The sequence below is a fragment of the Salvelinus alpinus genome, chromosome 15, assembly GCF_045679555.1.
Source record: "Salvelinus alpinus chromosome 15, SLU_Salpinus.1, whole genome shotgun sequence".
Lineage (NCBI taxonomy): Eukaryota > Metazoa > Chordata > Actinopteri > Salmoniformes > Salmonidae > Salvelinus > Salvelinus alpinus.
The window spans coordinates 33,217,906-33,238,215 of NC_092100.1; the positions used below are offsets into that span (position 1 = coordinate 33,217,906).

At 42.7% G+C, this 20,310-nt stretch overlaps 1 protein-coding gene across 4 annotated transcripts in view; it reads right to left on the reverse strand.

The window, feature by feature from the left end:
- LOC139539938 (S phase cyclin A-associated protein in the endoplasmic reticulum-like) overlaps positions 1–20,310 on the reverse strand; it is a 108,987-nt gene that overhangs the window by 55,375 nt on the left and 33,302 nt on the right. For all 4 annotated transcript variants that reach the window (XM_071343377.1, XM_071343376.1, XM_071343375.1 and 1 more), the window contains 7 exons: positions 20,133–20,275; positions 19,899–19,980; positions 18,960–19,112; positions 15,916–16,023; positions 11,948–12,084; positions 332–394; positions 67–193 (listed from right to left, as the gene is read on the reverse strand). In XM_071343377.1, the coding sequence (XP_071199478.1) occupies positions 67–193; positions 332–394; positions 11,948–12,084; positions 15,916–16,023; positions 18,960–19,112; positions 19,899–19,980; positions 20,133–20,275 (813 nt within the window). The remainder of the gene's footprint in view (positions 1–66; positions 194–331; positions 395–11,947; positions 12,085–15,915; positions 16,024–18,959; positions 19,113–19,898; positions 19,981–20,132; positions 20,276–20,310) is intronic.

Below are 20,310 nucleotides of genomic sequence, written 5' to 3' on the forward strand. Positions count from 1 at the left end.
TCTGACAGAATGGCAGACAAGGAGCAAGTCTCAGTAGTGTGTTACAGCTAGGTGTTAGTGATGTACCTGTTTCTCCAGGATGCGGGAGATCTCTCCCAGGGTTCTGTCCAGGCCTGACACCCTGGTGTTGGCCCACTGACCACTGTCCTGGCCCTGGAGCTGCTTGACCAAGTCCTTCACCAGACGCTGGAGCCTGGGGAGGAAGAGAGGGGGAGAGGTTAAGTCCTGTTATTCATCCATCTATTCATCCATGCATAATTATCATTGTATCACTATTCACTACAGTTAAATAGAAGAGATAGAATGCATAAATGTGTAGTTGGGAACTTACTTGGCCTTGTATGGGGAGTCAGGGACTGTCTTTGCCTCCATTGACGTCTCATACTCCTTTGCCCTACAGAGGAACAGAAGAACTCTTTGAATAAGAGGAAAAGAGTGCCCCAGCTTTCATTAAAAAGGCAGGGGAGGATGAAAAGTCTGAAGGAACAGAAAAAGGTCAGGTTAAGACTGAGTGTTTATTTTGCCTGTCAACTTTTCCCCCAGTAACTTGGCTCAAAATAAATTATGCATTAATTCTACAGGGGCATAGTGCCATGTTGCAACCTACTATTTTCATTCATAATGACATTCCACCCTCATCACTTTACAATGCCATATCACATTCTCTGTTCAACTGTATTGTTAAATAAATATGAATGGTATACTTTAACTTGGGTAGCAAATACATCAGTGTTTTGAATCCTGGACATTCACAGATTATGGAGGTCATCAGGACTGTTCTCTGTGGCATTAGACCAGCAGACATGGCAAAGAAGACAGGCTCTACTAGTAGCACACAGAACATCTCGGTCCATCAGTCAGACAGTTAGCATCCCAGAGCAGATAAGAGCTATTATTGATCCCAGTAACAGACAGAAGGTCTTACGGTCAGGAAGCAGCTGATAAACTAACAGATCCCAGAAGAGGACAGGTGGAGCTTCCCCAGAGGACCAGACCTATTCTGACAGAACAAGGCTAAAGTCATTAGCATCAGCTAGATAGAGGAGATCATAAACACTGTCAATGTGAATCCAGCTCAGAATTAAACCCAGAAATAAAAGTGTGTAGTCCCAGCAAAGACAAAAGCTTTAGGTAAACTGACTAGGGAGTTACCAATGTTTACTATTTAAGGTTAATTAGCAAACATTTATCCCTCAGAGAAATATCTCAAACGAGCAACAGTCAGAAATGTATGCTCCCGTCATCTTGATAAGCAGCTCCAGTGTAGATTTGGCCTTGTGGTTTAGGTAATTGTCCTGCTGAAAGGTGAATTTGTCTCCCAGTGTCAACCAGGTTTTCTGAAAGATTTTGCCTGTGCTTAGCTGTATTCTTTTTATCCTAAAAAAAACCTCCCTAGTCCTTGCAATGACAAGCATACCCATAACATGATGCAGCCACCACCATGCTTGGAAATATGAAGAGTGGTACTCTGTGACGTGTTGTGTTTTTCCCAAACATAACACTTTGTATTCAGGACAAAAAGTTAGCTTTTTTTAACAATTTCTGTACAGTATTAATAAATGACTTTTTGCAAACAGGGTGTTTTGGAACATTTGTATTGTGTACAGGCTTCCTTCTTTTCACTGTGTCATTTAGGTTAATATTGTGGAGTAACTACAATGTTGTTGATCCATCCTCAGTTCTCTCATATCAACCATTAAACTCTAACTGTTTTAAAATCACCATCCGCCTCATGGTTGAGTCCCTGAACAGTTTCGCTCCTATCCGGCAACTGTGTTAGGAAGGACAACTATCTTTGTAGTGACTGGGAGTATTTATACACCATTCAAAGCCCAATTAATAACTTCACCATGCTCAATGGGACAGTTAAAAAAAAAAAAAAAAAAAAAAATTATAATACAAAAAAAAAAAAAAAAAAAAAATTTTTTTTTTTTTTTTTAAATATTAAAATTAAAATGGTGCCCTTTTATGCAAAGGCATTAAAAAACTTCCCTGGTCTTTGTGGTTGAATCTGTGCTTGAAATGCACTACTCAATTGAGGGACCTTAAAGATAATTGTATGTAGTCATTCCAAAATCATGTTAACCAATATCTTTGAACACAGAATGAATCCATGCAACTTATGTGACTTGTTAAGCACATTTTCACTCCTGAACTTATTTAGGCTTGCCATAACAAAGGGGTTGAATAGTTATTGACTTTACATTTCAGCTTTTCACTTTTAATTCATTGGTAAAAATGTTGAAAAACATAATTCCATAATGGGGTATTGTGTATAGATCAGTGGCACAAAATCTCAATTTAATAAATTCTTTATTCAGGCTGTAACAAAATGTGGAAAAACTAAAAGGGGTGTGAACACATTCTGAAGGCGCTGTACGTCTGCTGCAGAGAAAAGAGAGAGCATGGGAAAATGAGTTTTGATCAGTCAGGGAAATAAAAGTGAGGAAATGTTGTCTCACCATTTAAAAAGAAGATGGAGAACAAGCTATATGTTGAAAATTCCCAGAGTTTTGGCACAGGTACAGCCAACTAGCGTCAGCAAACTATACCTTCCTTTTTAAAATCTAAATATATTATATACAGCGCATTCGGAAAGTATTCAGACCCCTTGACTTTTCCACATTTTGTTACGTAACAGCCTTATTATAAAATTCATTTTTTTTTTTGAAATGTCTGTAAATGTGTTAAAAACTTTTAAAAAACTATTTACATAAGTATTCAGACCCTTTACTCAATACTTTGTTGAAACACCTTTGTCGGCGATTACAGCCTCGAGTCTTCTTGGCCATGACGCTACAAGCTCGGCACCTGTATTTGGGGAGTTTCTCCCATTCTTTTCTGCAGAACCTCAAGATCTTTCTGGTTGGATGGGGAGCGTCGCTACACAGCTATTTTCAGAGATGCTCGATTGGGTTCAAGTCCGGGCTCTGGCTTGGCCACTCAAGGACATTCAGAGACTTTTCCCGAAGCCACACCTGCGTTGACTTGGCTGTGTGCTTCGGGTCGTTGTCCTTTTGGAAGGTGAAACTTCATCCCAGTCTCAGGTTCTGAGCGCTCTGGAGGAGGTTTATCATCAAGGATCTCTCTGTACTTTGCTCCGTTCATCTTTCCCTTGATCCTGACTAGTCTCCTAGTCCCTGCCACTGAAATGCATCCCCACAGCATGCTGCTGCCACCACCATGCTTCACCGTAGGGATGGTGCCAGGTTTCCTCCAGACGTGGCGCTTGACATGCAGGCTAAAGAGTTGGTTTAATCAGATCAGAGAATCTTGTTTCTCATGGTCAGAGTCCTTTAGGTGCCTTTTGGCAAACTCCAAGCGGGCTGCCATGTGCCTTTTATTGAGCAATGGCTTCCATCTGGCCACTCTACCATAAGGTCTGTCAGTAAATGACAAGAGGAAAACTGCCCATGCACTAACACATTTTGAAATTGCACCATGTGCATCCTACTATCACAATTCTCAATAGCATTAAGTTTTGGAACACACTGTCCGCATTGACACTGTTCTGGGTCCAGATCAGGACAGCGGTCCACCAGTTGAGTATGTAGGGCTCTAGACCAACTTTTTTCACTAACTTTTTGAGTTTATGGATAATGAGAACCAGAAAATGACCTGACCTGTATCCCATAATGTACCTGCATTCCATACAGAACCAACCTAATAAAGGCTTGACATTAATGTAAATTTGCCAGTGGCACACCGGGCCAGTACCAACTGAAAGCTAAAGGCCTGAGTGAAAAGAATACTGAGCCGGGAAAGAGTATGATGCGCACATCATTTAAATGTTATTTTTAATTTGTGGGCTGAGCAAGTAGCACATAATGACCTACCCTCCATTCACAATCACATTTTAACTTGGCAATATCATATTTACATTGATTGTTGAGGGAAAAATAAAACCTCTGCGCAATCTCAAAAAGTGTGTATTTTTATCTTTTGGTAAATTCAGTTGTTATAGTTTAGTTTTTTCAGCTTTCCACTGTCGAAAAATCACACTTTTTATAAAACCAATACAGTAGGGAGAACAAGTATTTGATACACAGCCGATTTTGCAGGTTTTCCTACTTACAAAGCATGTAGAGGTCTGTAATTTTTTATCATAGGTACACTTCAACTGTGAGAGACGGAATCTAAAACAAAAATCCAGAAAATCACATTGTATGATTTTTAAGTAATTAATTTGCATTTTATTGCATGACATAAGTATTTGATACATCAGAAAAGCAGAACTTAATATTTGGTACAGAATCCTTTGTTTGCAATTACAGAGATCATACGTTTCCTGTAGTTCTTGACCAGGTTTGCACACACTGCGGCAGGGATTTTGGCCCACTCCTCCATACAGACCTTCTCCAGATCCTTCAGGTTTCGGGGATGTCGCTGGGCAATACGGACTTTCAGCTCCCTCCAAAGATGTTCTATTGGGTTCAGGTCTGGAGACTGGCTAGGCCACTCCAGGACCTTGAGATGCTTCTTACGGAGCCACTCCTTAGTTGCCCTGGCTGTGTGTTTCGGGTCGTTGTCATGCTGGAAGACCCAGCCAAGACCAATCTTCAATGCTCTTACTGAGGGAAGGAGGTTGTTGGCCAAGATCTCGCGATACATGGCCCCATCCATCCTCCCCTCAATACGGTGCAGTCGTCCTGTCCCCTTTGCAGAAAAGCATCCCCAAAGAATGATGTTTCCACCTCCATGCTTCACAGTTGGGATGGTGTTCTTGGGGTTGTACTCATCCTTCTTCTTCCTCCAAACACGGCGAGTGGAGTTTAGACCAAAAAGCTCTATTTTTGTCTCATCAGACCACATGACCTTCTCCCATTCCTCCTCTGGATCATCCAGATGGTCATTGGCAAACTTCAGACGGGCCTGGACATGCGCTGGCTTGAGCAGGGGGACCTTGCGTGCGCTGCAGGATTTTAATCCATGACGGCGTAGTGTGTTACTAATGATTTTCTTTGAGACTGTGGTCCCAGCTCTCTTCAGGTCATTGACCAGGTCCTGCCGTGTAGTTCTGGCTGATCCCTCACCTTCCTCATGATCATTGATGCCCCACGAGGTGAGATCTTGCATGGAGCCCCAGACCGAGAGTGATTGACCGTCATCTTGAACTTCTTCCATTTTCTAATAATTGCACCAACAGTTGTTGCCTTCTCACCAAGCTGCTTGCCTATTGTCCTGTAGCCCATCCCAGTTATCCCTGATGTCCTTACACAGCTCTCTGGTCTTGGCCATTGTGGAGCGGTTGGAGTCTGTTTGATTGAGTGTGTGGACAGGTGTCTTTTATACAGGTAACGAGTTCAAACAGGTGCAGTTAATACAGGTAATGAGTGGAGAACAGGAGGGCTTCTTAAAGAAAAACTAACAGGTCTGTGAGAGCCGGATTTCTTACTGGTTGGTAGGTCATCAAATACTTATGTCATGCAATAAATGCAAATTAATTACTTAAAAATCATACAATGTGATTTTCTGGATTTTTGTTTTAGATTCAGTCTCACAGTTGAAGTGTACCTATGATAAAAATTACAGACCTCTACATGCTTTGTAAGTAGGAAAACCTGCAAAATCGGCAGTGTATCAAATACTTGTTCTCCCCACTGTATATACACTGCTCAAAAAAATAAAGGGAACACTTAAACAACACAATGTAACTCCAAGTCAATCACACTTCTGTGAAATCAAACTGTCCACTTAGGAAGCAACACTGATTGACAATACATTTCACATGCTGTTGTGCAAATGGAATAGACAAAAGGTGGAAATTATAGGCAATTAGCAAGACACCCCCAATAAAGGAGTGGTTCTGCAGGTGGTGACCACAGACCACTTCTCAGTTCCTATGCTTCCTGGCTGATGTTTTGGTCACTTTTGAATGCTGGCGGTGCGTTCACTCTAGTGGTAGCATGAGACGGAGTCTACAACCCACACAAGTGGCTCAGGTAGTGCAGCTCATCCAGGATGGCACATCAATGCGAGCTGTGGCAAGAAGGTTTGCTGTGTCTGTCAGCGTAGTGTCCAGAGCATGGAGGCGCTACCAGGAGACAGGCCAGTACATCAGGAGACGTGGAGGAGGCCGTAGGAGGGCAACAACCCAGCAGCAGGACCGCTACCTCCGCCTTTGTGCAAGGAGGAGCACTGCCAGAGCCCTGCAAAATGACCTCCAGCAGACCACAAATGTGCATGTGTCTGCTCAAACGGTCAGAAACAGACTCCATGAGGGTGGTATGAGTGCCCGACGTCCACAGGTGGGGGTTGTGCTTACAGCCCAACACCGTGCAGGACGTTTGGCATTTGCCAGAGAACACCAAGATTGGCAAATTCGCCACTGGCGCCCTGTGCTCTTCACAGATGAAAGCAGGTTCACACTGAGCACATGTGACAGACGTGACAGAGTCTGGAGACGCCGTGGAGAACGTTCTGCTGCCTGCAACATCCTCCAGCATGACCGGTTTGGCAGTGGGTCAGTCATAGTGTGGGGTGGCATTTCTTTGGGGGGCCGCACAGCCCTCCATGTGCTCGCCAGAGGTAGCCCGACTGCCATTAGGTACCGAGATGAGATCCTCAGACCCCTTGTGAGACCATATGCTGGTGCGGTTGGCCCTGGGTTCCTCCTAATGCAAGACAATGCTAGACCTCATGTGGCTGGAGTGTGTCAGCAGTTCCTGCAAGAGGAAGGCATTGATGCTATGGACTGGCCCGACCGTTCCCCAGACCTGAATCCAATTGAGCACATCTGGGACATCATGTCTCGCTCCATCCACCAACGCCACGTTGCACCACAGACTGTCCAGGAGTTGGCGGATGCTTTAGTCCAGGTCTGGGAGGAGATCACTCAGGAGACCATCCGCCACCTCATCAGGAGCATGCCCAGGCGTTGTAGGGAGGTCATACAGGCACGTGGAGGCCACACACACTAATGAGCCTCATTTTGACTTGTTTTAACCTCTACTTCATCACCCTCCCGGATCCGGGATCCTCCTCATCAAAAAAGCTGACTAGCATAGCCTAGCGGGACAGGGATATCATATAATATAATTTTCATGAAATCACAAGTCCAATACAGCAAATGAAAGATAAACATCTTGTGAATCCAGCCATCATTTCCGATTTTTAAAATGTTTTACAGCGAAAACACAATATGTATTTCTATTAGCTAACCACAATAGCCAAACACACAACCGCATATTTTCACCATGTTTCCACCGCATAGGTAGCTTTCACAAAACCGACAAAATAGAGATGAAATTAGTCACTAACCAAGAAACAACTTCATCAGATGACAGTCTTATAACATGTTATACAATACATTTATGTTTTGTTCGAAAATGTGCATATTTGAGGTATAAATCATAGTTTTACATTGCAGCCACCATCAAAAATAGCACCAAAGCAGCCAGAATAATTACAGAGAGCAACGTGAAATACCTAAATACTCATCATAAAACATTTATGAAAAATAAACATCTTGTGAATCCAGCCAATATTTCCGATTTAAGTGTTTTACAGCGAAAACACAATATAGAATTATATTAGCTTACCACAATAGCCAAACACACAAACGCATTTATTCACCGCAAAAGTAGCTTTTGCAAAAACCAGCAATATATATATAAAATGAATCACTAACCTTTGGACAACTTCATCAGATGACAGTCTTATAACATCGTGTTATACAATACATTTATGTTTTGTTCGAAAATGTGCATATTTAGAGCTGCAAATCGTGGTTATACATTGTGAATACGTAGCAACATTTCCCCAGAATGTCCGGAGATATTTTGGACACTCACCTAATCTGACCAAAGAACTCATCATAAACTTTACATAAAAATACTTGTTGTATGGCAAATGAAAGATACACTCGTTCTTAATGCAACCGCTGTGTTAGATTTTTTAAAATAACTTTACCACAACATACAGCTTGGGTTATTGTGAGACAGCGCTCACCAAAACGGCGGAGAATAGGCATCAACATATTACACAGAAATACGAAATAACATCATAAATTGTTCTTACTTTTGCTGAGCTTCCATCAGAATGTTGTACAAGGAGTCCTATTTCCAGAATAAATCGTTGTTTGGTTTTAGAATGTCCATTTCTTCTGTCGAATTCGCGACACAATGCTAGCCAAGGTTGCTAACATTCCCATCCTCTCTTGGCGCAAAGAACGGAAAACTCCAAAAGTCCCAATAAACGTTGAATAAACTGATAAAACTCGGTTGAAAAAAACCTACTTTATGATGTTATTATCATATGTATCAAATAAAATCAGAGCCGGAGATATTCGCCGTGTATACCGAACGCTTTTCAGAAGACAATGTCGAGGTCCCTCGTGCGCCGTCGTATAATTCAAACAGTTTTAGAAACTTGAGTGTTTTCTATCCAATAGTAATAATAATATGCATATTGTATGATCTAGAACAGAGTACGAGGCCGTTTCATTTGGGCACGATTTTTTCCAAAGTGAAAACAGCGCCCCCCTATTGACAAGAAGGTAAAAGGACATTACATCAAAGTTGGATCAGCCTGTAGTGTGGTTTTCCACTTTCATTTTGAGTGTGACTCCAAATCCAGACCTCCATGGGTTGATAAATTTGATTTACATTGATCATTTTTGTGTGATTTTGTTGTCAGCACATTCAACTATGTAAAGAAAAAAGTATTTAATAAGAATATTTCATTCATTCAGATCTAGGATGTGTTATTTTAGTGTTCCCTTTATTTTTTTGAGCAGTGTATATAAACTACATGTCCTTGTACCATTTAAGTCTTCAAAATAGAGCAGAGATGCTGCTTTCTCATTTCAGGGCCCTTTTGACACTGCCCCAACTGCCAACACATTTTTTAAATAGTGAGTTACATGGCATAGCTCACAACAATGGTTAAACCACACAGGAGCCGACTTTTGGGGTACGGGAACAATCCCCCCCAAAACAATTTAATTAAATTGCGTGCCTAGCAAGAGAGCAGTGTGTTTGGCCTGTACAACGTACAGTGAGGCTACATGTGCTGGCAGAATTGGAAAAACAAAATGTCCCGTGATTGATACAAACCATTATGATATCATTCTGCCAGGTAGGCCTATTTTGCAGTCAACATTTAAAATCGGGAAGGTTAAGAAATGTTCAACCAAAAACATGATCAGCTAAAGAAAATGCACTGGCACACTAGCGACCAATAATAAATAAAAAAATTGGTATCGCACTTCCAAGTCAAAGGGTCGAAAAAATGCCTCAATTTTTGGTCTCAATTTTGAAGCCTGGTATGGCTGGTATACAGGATTGTAGAGGGATACATTTTGAGGGCTTAATTGAAGGTAATTCGATCACAAACACAGGGCTCCAGAGTAGACAGTCACTGTAGGTGAATGGGTACGTACATTCCCACACACAAAGATTACAGGATTAACCGAGGATGTATGCATTTTCACAATGCTTTCACAAACTTAATATGAAATACTATTAGTACTGTCGTTTCCGAATCTATGAAAAATAAATCTTGTTTACAGAGAGAAAACACCATAAACGGCATTACCTGAGAGGCATTACCCTGAGATATTCAAAGCCATGGTCAGGGTGCTTAAAAGCTGTATGTACTCTGAGTAAACTGACCAGCAAAACGGCTAGTTTGTAAGACTGAGGTCCATCATTCTATCACATTATTTACCATGTCCTCAAAGACAACTGAATACATTTTTTTTGCTGCCTCGCTTCCACCAGAAACTGAACTATGCCTGGCCTGTTTGTCATTCTGATATTACAATATAAATCTCTGACAGGTTTACACCCACCCATGTTAAACGGGGAGCAATTGCTGAGCCATTCATCATGATCCGCAGCAGGCCCGGCTAAGCGGGCTGCGGCTATAAATATTAGTAAACGGCAATAAAGGAAAAAGCACAAATCTACAATGCAGAACTAATAATCAATTAATTAAGCTTCTTTATTCATCTGAACTGGCCCTGACAGAGAGCCAATGCTGTAAAAATATCTACCTTTGGAGGCAGACATAACCAATTCAGTTTTATACTGTTAAGTGTATACTGTTTGATGCTGTGTTCCTGTATATACTGCGCATTATGGATAGAAGCTAAACCGTCGGCTAAATCGTCGGAGTGGACTTCTACACTGTGCACCCAAATGGGACAGGTTGTTTAAACTAGGAGTAAGTTGGCTTGATGAGCATGAAATCTCTAGTGGCTTACCTTGGGCCTCATCTCACAGGAACATGGTGTGCATGTGTATATGGACCCCTCCAGCTCCTCCACTGGGTGAAATGAGTAAGGCTATGATCACCTCTCCAGGTTGCACACAGGGGTGTCTTTGTGTGCCCACCTCTTTCTGAGCTCCACTCACACACTACGGACTCTGTTCCCAGCCATAGGAAACACACAGTGGGCTACAGCCAAACGGCTTGCCCTACAGGAGCAGGTACACTCTTCCAAATCCTTGTTTTAAAGTCCAGAACGCATCCTGACAAAATGACATGCTACTTACATGCCTTTTCAACAGCATATTTTCTTAAAAGAAAAGCAGCCCTATATGACTGAAGGAAAGACAGCCAAACCGCAAACATTTGGGTTAAACTGTGTTCAGTAGTTTATGATGGGAAGTACAAGCCCGCCCCAGAGTCCAATGAAAACTTCTTGCATTTTACAGACACCCTGCCACGCTTCAATAAAACGGCTCATTTCCACCCAGCGGTGGAGCTGTTCACCTTTATGCTAGCAGGGGCTTTGTGTTATTTACTACCTCTGAAAGCCTTGTGCCTTTGAGTGCTAGTCTCAGCAGGGCTCAGGTTGGGGCTGAGGCTGGAGAGAGGGCTGTGCCTGGGAGTGCTAGTCTCAGCAGGGCTCAGGTTGGGGCTGAGGCTGGAGAGAGGGCTGTGCCTGGGAGTGCTAGTCTCAGCAGGGCTCAGGTTGGGGCTGAGGCTGGAGAGAGGGCTGTGCCTGGGAGTGCTAGTCTCAGCAGGGCTCAGGTTGGGGCTGAGGCTGGAGAGAGGGCTGTGCCTGGGAGTGACAGTGAACAGGCAGATTATGTTGTTGTTTTCTCAGCCCCAAGCCCTTCCATAAGAGAAGTAACAGCAGCAATACTCAATGATACATATCACTGAAAGCAAAGTACTATTATTTAAAAATGGTAGATACAAAAATACAAATAAAAACGCGACAGTAGTAATGTTAAGGGGGAACTTGAACATATATTGACCAGCTGTGTTCAGTTAAAATGTTAGCGAGCACTGCTAAAAATAGACTTCATAGCAAAGATGGATCCATCACAATGTGTGTGAGTGTCCTGGTAATAAAAGTGACTACAATACAGGACTGTGTGTGAGTAAGAGGTAAGGATGCGGCTCAGAGACGCATGTCATCTCTGGTGCTGCACTCCCCCAGGCACCCCACACTCCAACCTGCCCCGTGACAAATAGCTCATCCCACAACTTTTTCTCTACTCTGTCGTATCCCTCTCCTGCCCCCAAACCCCATCCTCCCTCCCTTGTTGTGACCGGCTACTAAACTGATTGAGCCCATGCCTGGGATCTGACACGGTGGCGCGTTGCCTCCTATTTGTTGATTACTATTGATTTTCTTTGATACTTCATTTAAAAATCAATAGCTCGGAGAAAGAAAAATAGGCATGGTTTACACATACTTTAACATACTATTGTACACTGAAGGAGGCTTCAGTTTTGGCTCACCGTGGCAGCAATTAGGGGGAAAGCTCTTAACAGGTGAAAGCCTGGGCCCTCAGATCGATTCCCAGTTTTCCTCCTCAATCACAGAAAGTGGCCATAAATTTAACTCATCAGTATTATTCTTTAGACAGCTGTGATGCACATAACGTCTGCTCTCCATCTCCTCGTCACTCATAAAGCGCCTCCTCGCTGGAAACGTGGTCCTCTGTCACAGAGAGAGAAAGAGAGACGGAACAGATGGATGCATCACCTGGAGTTCATGCGTGTGCGGAGCTTCTTTGCCTTCTTGCGTGCCTTCTGCCTCTCCTCTCCATCCTTCCCACTCTCGGAGGAGACAGTGTTGTCCGTCACAATGTCCACTATGTACTTCTTTAAAGAAAGATGCTCCTGAAACGCATGAAAACATTTAATTACAATCTCATTAGCTCATTCTGAAATCGAGATGGACACACAAGGAGTGAGAGGAAGAAAAAGGGTTCAACAGAAAAGTGCAAAGGTATGACAATGAATTGGGCCTTATGGGACAGGAGTAATTATCTAGGGTCCCATATTCCCTCCGTAGACATAACATCCAGCTACAGAGAGTCACCTGCTGCCAGCACCGACAAATATTTGCAATATAGCCAGCAGTCCTCTTTGTGAGCTCACCCATATCACCACAAGGATATCATATACTTGGTGGATAGTCTATCAAACTAAAGCAAGGATCTTCAAAGCTGTAGGCAGTTAAACTGAGAACACAAATCCTGTTGTACCATAATATACATGTAGCTAATTATGTCCATATCACAATAAAAAAGAAGCAGTTGAATCTAAGCCCAGGCAATCTACTATAAGTAGAAGCTTATCCATTGAAATGGCAGATGTGTGTCCATTGTGTGGCATATACACCTCTGGGCAGAGCAATTGTATCCTGTCATTATCAGGGCCTCTGCAACAATTGCTGTTCGTTTGAAGCCACATACCCATGATAATGCTGAAGGGGGAAGAGGCGTCGCTTCCAGTCTAGTGTGCACCACACCAGGCCTGTCAGATCAGATCAAGCTGATATCTCCACCAGGAGACAGAGAGAGGTAATCCAATTTAAAAGAACATGATGTATGTGCAAGAAACCAATTACCCAATTATGTTGTCATCCAAAACTCTAGAGGATGGGATGGTCCACAAGATAACCGTTTCCATTCAGCAGCCTAGCAGTGTGGCATGCCATTCCTTTTTGTCAAGTTTTGGCAGTGCACCTGCTGCTTGAATAGGAGTTTCAGATGAAACTCTTGAAAGACAGGTGTTGTCATCATAAGCACAACTAGAGAAGACCTACAGTTAACCACGTGCTAAAGCGCTCAGCAATCCAGGAGTCATAATAGCAATCATAAACAGGACCGAGAATCAATTCTTATTCCTTTATTTGTTTGACTTATTGATTTGTGACCAACCTGATCAATCAGAGGGAGGTTCAGGGTGATTAGAAAGTAGCTCCTCTAAGATCAGTAGAGATACAGGCCTAACAGGAATACAATGTGACGTGACAGGTGAATCAATGATAGCATCATTTTAACGGGATTGAAGGGAAAAATAAACATCTAGGGTATTTACTGATGGGAAACATCACATGAAAATCTAAACTATTTTTCACTGGAATTTAACACATCTTGAATAAATGTCACCTGTCTTTAATGAATGAGTTAGATACAAAATAAGCACTTGTGTGCTGACATGTGTAGTGCAATATTGTTCAGTTGAGCCTTTCAGTCATGACCGTGGCTCTGCCTTGCTTGAGAGGCAGCTGTTCTGTATTCTCCCTGAGAAACTATCCACTCCTGTGCTACTGCCGTTTACTAAACAGAATTGTTTCAGCAACACCTCAAAGACATTACTAATCTCAAAATCACATCAAAGACAGTTTGAAGGGAGCTTAAACATTAATTAATGTACATAATTAATAGATATCAAGATTACCATGTAATAGCCTAATGCTTCTATGTGAACTTAAAACTATTAGTGATTTTCTGTATCTTGTCAGGTGATCTGATGAGGCAGTGTGACAGACAGGTGTCTGGCTGAAGCAGCAGGACAATGGGCCACAGAGCCAGGCCTGAGGGCAGAGCTCCTTCACAATACCTACTACACACGGCTTCTCTTGTGTTCCATTCTGGAGGGAGTAACCAGAGAGCTGTCTGAACATTACACACCCACAGTGCCCAGAAAACAGGCCTCTTTAGAGACAGGCACAATCTAAGTGATATGTTCCCCCACCACCTCTTTTGTCCAAGACGAAGTTGGCTTTCCCACTTGGTGTGAAACAGACAGCTGTATGTCATGTTGGGTACAATGTGATGGCATAATGAATCCAGTTACACACCATCTAAGCAACTGTTCACGGGACTATTTTTCAAATGGAGCTGAATGCTTTGTGACATTCAAGTCCTGTAGCACCAGCAACACTGTACACATGAAGATGAAAGATTACAGACCGATAACAATCCCAAAATATAATGTTTGTTCTCTACGTCCTCTGAGCGCCTAATTCTTTAGCACGCTGTTCCTTAACAACTCTTTCAATTACATTTTTGTCTTTTAGGAAATCTGAACCGCAACTTCACTCCTTCGACTAGTTAAAAGACTTTACAACTCTGTACACTTTTTTTCTGATTGCCTGGCAGAGACGGGGTTACTTCAGCTGGCACTCTGTGTATTTTAACAGGGCTCTCTGGCCACCAGAGGGGATTCATCATCAACAAGAACCTAATTTAGTGCTGGCTCCATGAGGTCAACTCTTATACCCAGAGGCCTGAGTCCACCACAGCCTAGCGATCCCTCTGGTGGCCCAGGTCAGTCCCACAGCCAAACCGTCAGAGGCCCAGCTGAGGGTGCAGGAGAGGGGCTGGGGAGGGGTGAGTAGTCCCTTGGAGAGTTCACTGGTGTTTTTGTGCCAATAAATAAATCCAACATGTCAAACACGAGGGGTCCTGGACATTTCCTATATCATCTTAAAACAGGACAGGTGACAACTTATACGTTTAAGTAAAGAGAGTGATTGCAATCCCAGCCGTTATCTCTGCACATCGATCCAGCCCTGTAGATAATCATTGTATCCTCAATTTAATTTGTGAGTCCTTCAAAACGGGAGAAGATGACTAAATATGAAGCTTTGGGGCATCTGCCGCCCGCCTTCACTGAAAAACTATGTAGTCAACCCTGTACAGTTCAGCCAACAATCTTCATTTTAATTAAAAATCTTTCATTCCAGAAAGAGTTATGGAACCAACGGCTGGAAAATAGTTGCCAGTTGCATGAATTAAATACTGCACACCAAAACGAGCAGGACATAAAAATAAAGGAAGGCAAGCGTAGTCTATCTAAACAAAAATCCCAAGACATTTCTCTATCTCCTGCTAGCAGGGCTAAATACCCCATAATAGAAACATAGTGCAGTAAATGCTAAGAGCATGTCTATCCCATTACAACAAAGAGCTATTATTACACAGAAAACATCATGCTGCTGATCCATAGTACATACATTGCAATCGTTTGGACCCGTTAGCTAGGCCATTTCAAACCCCACCCGCCACTACTATTGTGAAGCATAGCCTACACTGCATGGTTTAAAGGCAGTCTGAAGAGATAGTGTGATACTGGCTGTGGCCATAGTACTGTATTGGAGATTTGCATGCCTTCATTGCAAATGCCTTGTTTATCATACTGTCAAACAGAGAAATGGGCTGCAGTTGGAAAGCAAATGATTTAGAGTGGAAGGTGGGGGGATTAATGATCAGCCTGTGAGAACAGGTTTGAATGAAGGAGCTGCTAGGGCCAAAGGTGATGCATATAGCACCAACAGTTGTCAGCCTCACTAAGAGCAGCATGCTGAAAAGGCAATCTCATATTGCAGAGCAGGCTGAGAAGCCTCCTTCCTTTTACAAGCAGTCTTCCCATGAAAAGTGCTCTGTGACAGAATGGCCTGTAGACATGGGGGTGATGTCACCCCCCCAACTGAGTCACTGAACTCTAACTGTTTACATTTCAGGGCCCATTTATAATCTCACAAAGACCTGCGAGAGAGCTACTATATGACAGGATTCATAAACAATAATAATGAGCCTGTCATAAATGACAAATAACCTTGATTTAGTATCACAGACAATATCTGAGTGGTATTCTTTTGTTGGGATGGTGGATGGGGTATCTTTCTATTTGAGGTAAGACTTTGGCGGTACGCACCACTTCCTCATCTGAGAGCTCCCGTCCCTGGATGCTGCTGCTGTCTCTCACGGCCTGCTGGTGCCTCTTGCCCTTGGTGTGGCTGTACAGGTGCACTTCCGTGGTGATCTACAAACACACAGGTCAGAAGTCACTGCTGAGGACACATTGGATACAGAGGCAGACAGGGTCGACAGGGTCCCCCCCATGGGAGGCCACTTAAACCAGTGTTGTAGTACTCGAGTCCAGGACTCTAGTCCGAATTTAGTCCCCATGACTTGTGACTCGACATGGATTTGACCATTGGTGACTTGGACTCACCTTCTTGTGACTAGTATTTGCACTTGGGACTGGATAGGCTATGATAAGCAGAATATTAGCAGCACGTGATGCACAGCGAGGGTTCAGTTTTTTTTCAGCTACACCTTGTTAAGGCTACACCTTCTTCAGTCATGTAACCTCATTAGATAGCTAGCTAACAAACTATTCACGTTACCAGCAGCATATATGCAAACATTTGGTGGCACAGAAAGGAAAAGGTATAGCAAAAAATTTATTGACCAAATAATTCCTCTTGCCGCTACACTATAACTGACTGGGAAAATAACTTGATTTTGAGTTCATGCCCACTCTGTGAGCATTTGGACCAGAACTCGAGCACTGGGACTAGAACTTCAGCCATAGACAGGCGTGACTCGACTTGTGATTCGGACTTGGACTCTGGCTCGAGCACATTTGGAACTCGACACGGACTCAAGGTTTAGTGACTTGACTACATCACTAACCACATTTTCATCCACAGTTTATATGTGAGTAAAGTCATACCATATTAAAAGAAAATCACGACAACTGTGATGGAAACAGGTAGTTTTGGTATAATTTTATGAATGCAGACAGAGTTTGTTCATTTGACACGGTGGTATCTTTTTGTGTTGATAAAATGTACTATGAAAGAAATGGTGGTGGAAATGCCTTTATGCACAAATATTTATATAATATCCATCATATTGAAGCAAACTTGGAGTCACGCGATAAAATGGTGTGTGGTCTTCCCACTATTATTAGACTACAGATGAAATAAATTAACTTCACAGGGTGGTGAAAGTGCACAGTGATGAGCTTGATGCTCCTTTCCAATAAATGTTGAGGGTCTTATTCTGGTGACATGATGATCGCTGCTTGTCTGCTGTTTGACAAATGAAAAATATTCTTGCTCTTATCCATAATAATCTCATAATGTAGACTAGTCTTCCCTCACTGTATCTGCCAGCTGTTGGCTATAGCACATGTACCTACTCTGGTCTTGACACATTTACTATTTAACTCAACAGTGTGTGTCAAAACGATCAGTAGAGTTGAAAATGCAATGGAAACACATTGAACTTTAGATTTTTAATTGGTATATAACTTTAAGCAAAAAAGTAAATGTGTGCACTACGTCATCACGCACAACCTTTTATCCGCAACAATTCCGTTTGGTGAAAACACCACTGGTGGGAAAATATGCATATCTTCTTTATGTGGATTTTAGAATATTAGCATGAAAATCTGTCGCCAATTGGATGGAAACCTAACTACTGACTGACACTATACATTACAACTGGTTTTCAATAAGATCAGACAGACTTTCTCCTCCATCTGACCAAATAGTGAGTCCTAATGTTTAGTAGGTGTAAGGAACTTGACTGCAGTCAACAAGCCTTTAGTGGAATGAATTGACATGGTTAAGAACAAAAGGTGCCAAGGGTAGCCACGTAGTTTCTTCAAACAGCATGTGATGTGTCAGACAGATATGAGAGCATTGTTAAACTGAAGATGCCCTAATGGCTGTATTTAATGGCATTCTCCTTTCTGACAGCACAGCTGGATCATAGTAGTTACTGCAGTATGAAATCGGTGGCTGACAGATCCACTAAGGATGATCCATCTCAACACAAACATTTACAGTGAACAAATGTAGCCTATATAACAACATTAATGTGATTGGCTCTAGGATGGTCTATTCCTTTTCTAAATCAAGCAGAATATGTTATCCCTGTACTCTTTTTGTTTGTTTCAATGATTCATCCTCACACCAACTGATGAACCAATGTCCCTTCGGTCGTTCTTGCTCCTCACACAGAGTGACTATATATAGTGTGGCATGTCTGGAAAACGACACACTGAAAACACTGGTACAGTAAACCACAAACTGTGGGAAAAACTGAGCTGGACTATACACAGACAGAAGCATGGCGTGAAGATGAAGAATTGACACAAACAGCATGAGGTTAGGTTGATGTGGACGTGTTGTTTCCTCCCACCAAGGGCTAGAACAAAGCCCATTACGGATGGCCTCGGTTTAATGTCATTAAATAGAGTGCTGGCTGCTGGCCTATAGATGATCTCTAGTGTCAGATGCTAGCCAAGGTCATCGGAAATGTTAACAAGATTCCCCCCTCCCCCCACACACTCCTGTTTATCTGATGCCAGTTGGAGCTCCAAGGTGTCGCAACCTTGTTGCGGTGAGAGCCGGCCTGGTCCGTCACAGATAAATGTGCCTGCCAATAGATTTGTTGCCCGTCACTTGAAAAGCATAGTCATGCCCAGTCATAAATCTCCACCCCAGAGATCATGTTTAATCAATGCAGTTAAATCCTCATCTAAATACATTCTCTTCCAAAATCCGCTGAATCTCCTTCTCATGAGCATTTATATGCATACAGTCTGCCAAGGGGGACCGCTCCACAAAGCTGCTGCAGCGCCTTTCCCCTTCAGTTTAGGTTAAGCATGTAAGCCAATCAGTCTCACAAATTAGTGCAAGGAATTAAGTTAATGAAGTAAAGGGTGAACTTCTCACTGGAGAGTGGATCAAGCCAATTAACCATTTAGTATATACTTTCTCTACTCAGCATGTCAGCATCTGTCTAATGTTAGCAGGTGTCTAGTGGCATGTCTAGTGTCAGAAGAAACATGCCAAGGACAAGTGGGCAAAATATCAATCATCATCTACACGAAGAACAATACAAAGACATCTGTTAAAAAACTATCGAAAACCATTTCAGACTGGGACTTTGTGTACATACCACAACATTGCACAAGGAGCACTGTTTCTTGCGCTCATACGGTGTCAGTTTGGGGGCATAGTCAGTGTTGGCATGTCTGCCACTCCCGAGTTCTGCTGCCTTCTCCTTCCTCTGTTCAATCTGCTCCATGTGCCTGCGACTGCTCTCATCATGCTGGGAAGGAGAACAACCAAGAGATCATGAGATTAAGAGGGACTTCAGTCTGGTCTACAACAAGGAAATGTAAACTTTAGACAGGAACCGTATCCACAAAGTGTCTCAGCGTAGAAAATTGGTCCTAAGTGCTGAGGAGAGACATTTTACTACTACACTTACAAGTAAAAATAAAAGCTATGCGTGAAGCCTCTTTGGTCATAAGAGTCCAACCTAGTCGATAGATCTTTAGAGGAGCACATAAGGTGTCCTGACCAGTTAAGAGTTACCAGCAGGTGTTTTGAGAAAGAAAAAGTAGTCAGTGGTTCCTGCTCCACATGCAATTGCTTTGGAGTGGTTGAAGAATGTTTAGCTATTTCTATATGATCACTCCACAAATATTCTAGACTTACATGCTTATGAAAATTATTCCACATGAGCCCTATTTCACATGATATGCCTAAATACTTATAACCACATAGGCTAATAAATAATCACATCGTTTTCTTTAGATTATTTCATTAACCTACATCTAGTCATTTCAAGTTATCCCTTTGGAACGCAATAAAAAAAGCTTAAAATTGGGCATGCCTATAAGTTGGGCAATTAAAGGCATCTAGGGCCTATGTTAGCTTTAATTGTGTTCGATGAAAATAAATGATAGACCTTTCAAACATTTTATGCAACATTATCAGCAAGTAATTTGATGTCAAAGTGTGTTGATATAACGGTGCTATACATTTTTTGAGGAGATTCTTTGTGGATATAACTGAGGCAGGCGTAAGATTGTGGAGCAGCCTCACTAACCTTCATCTGGATCTTCTTCTGCAGTTCCTCCATGGCCTCCTGTTGAGCAGCGCTGAGGGCAGCCAGACGCTCCTCTCTGTCTCTGTGGAGAGAACAACAGACTGGAACAGTGAGAAGAAGATCCTCCGGATTAAGGTGGGGGGGGGTAATCTATTTCAGACAAAGCACATTGAGGGGCCCATTTGACAGTACAAAAACAGATAGTTGATTCCAACTGAGCAAGGGGGTACAGACCTGGCCCTCTCTCGTGCAGCGTCTTCCCTGGCCCTCTCTTTCTCCTGCTTCTGCTGCTCGATGCGTGCCTCCTGCTCCTTCCTCCTCATAAGCAGCTCCTCCACCCGTGCCTGCCGCTCTGCCTCCAGAGCCCGCTTACGCTCCTGGGGAGACAGACAGGGACCACAGCCAGTCAGTG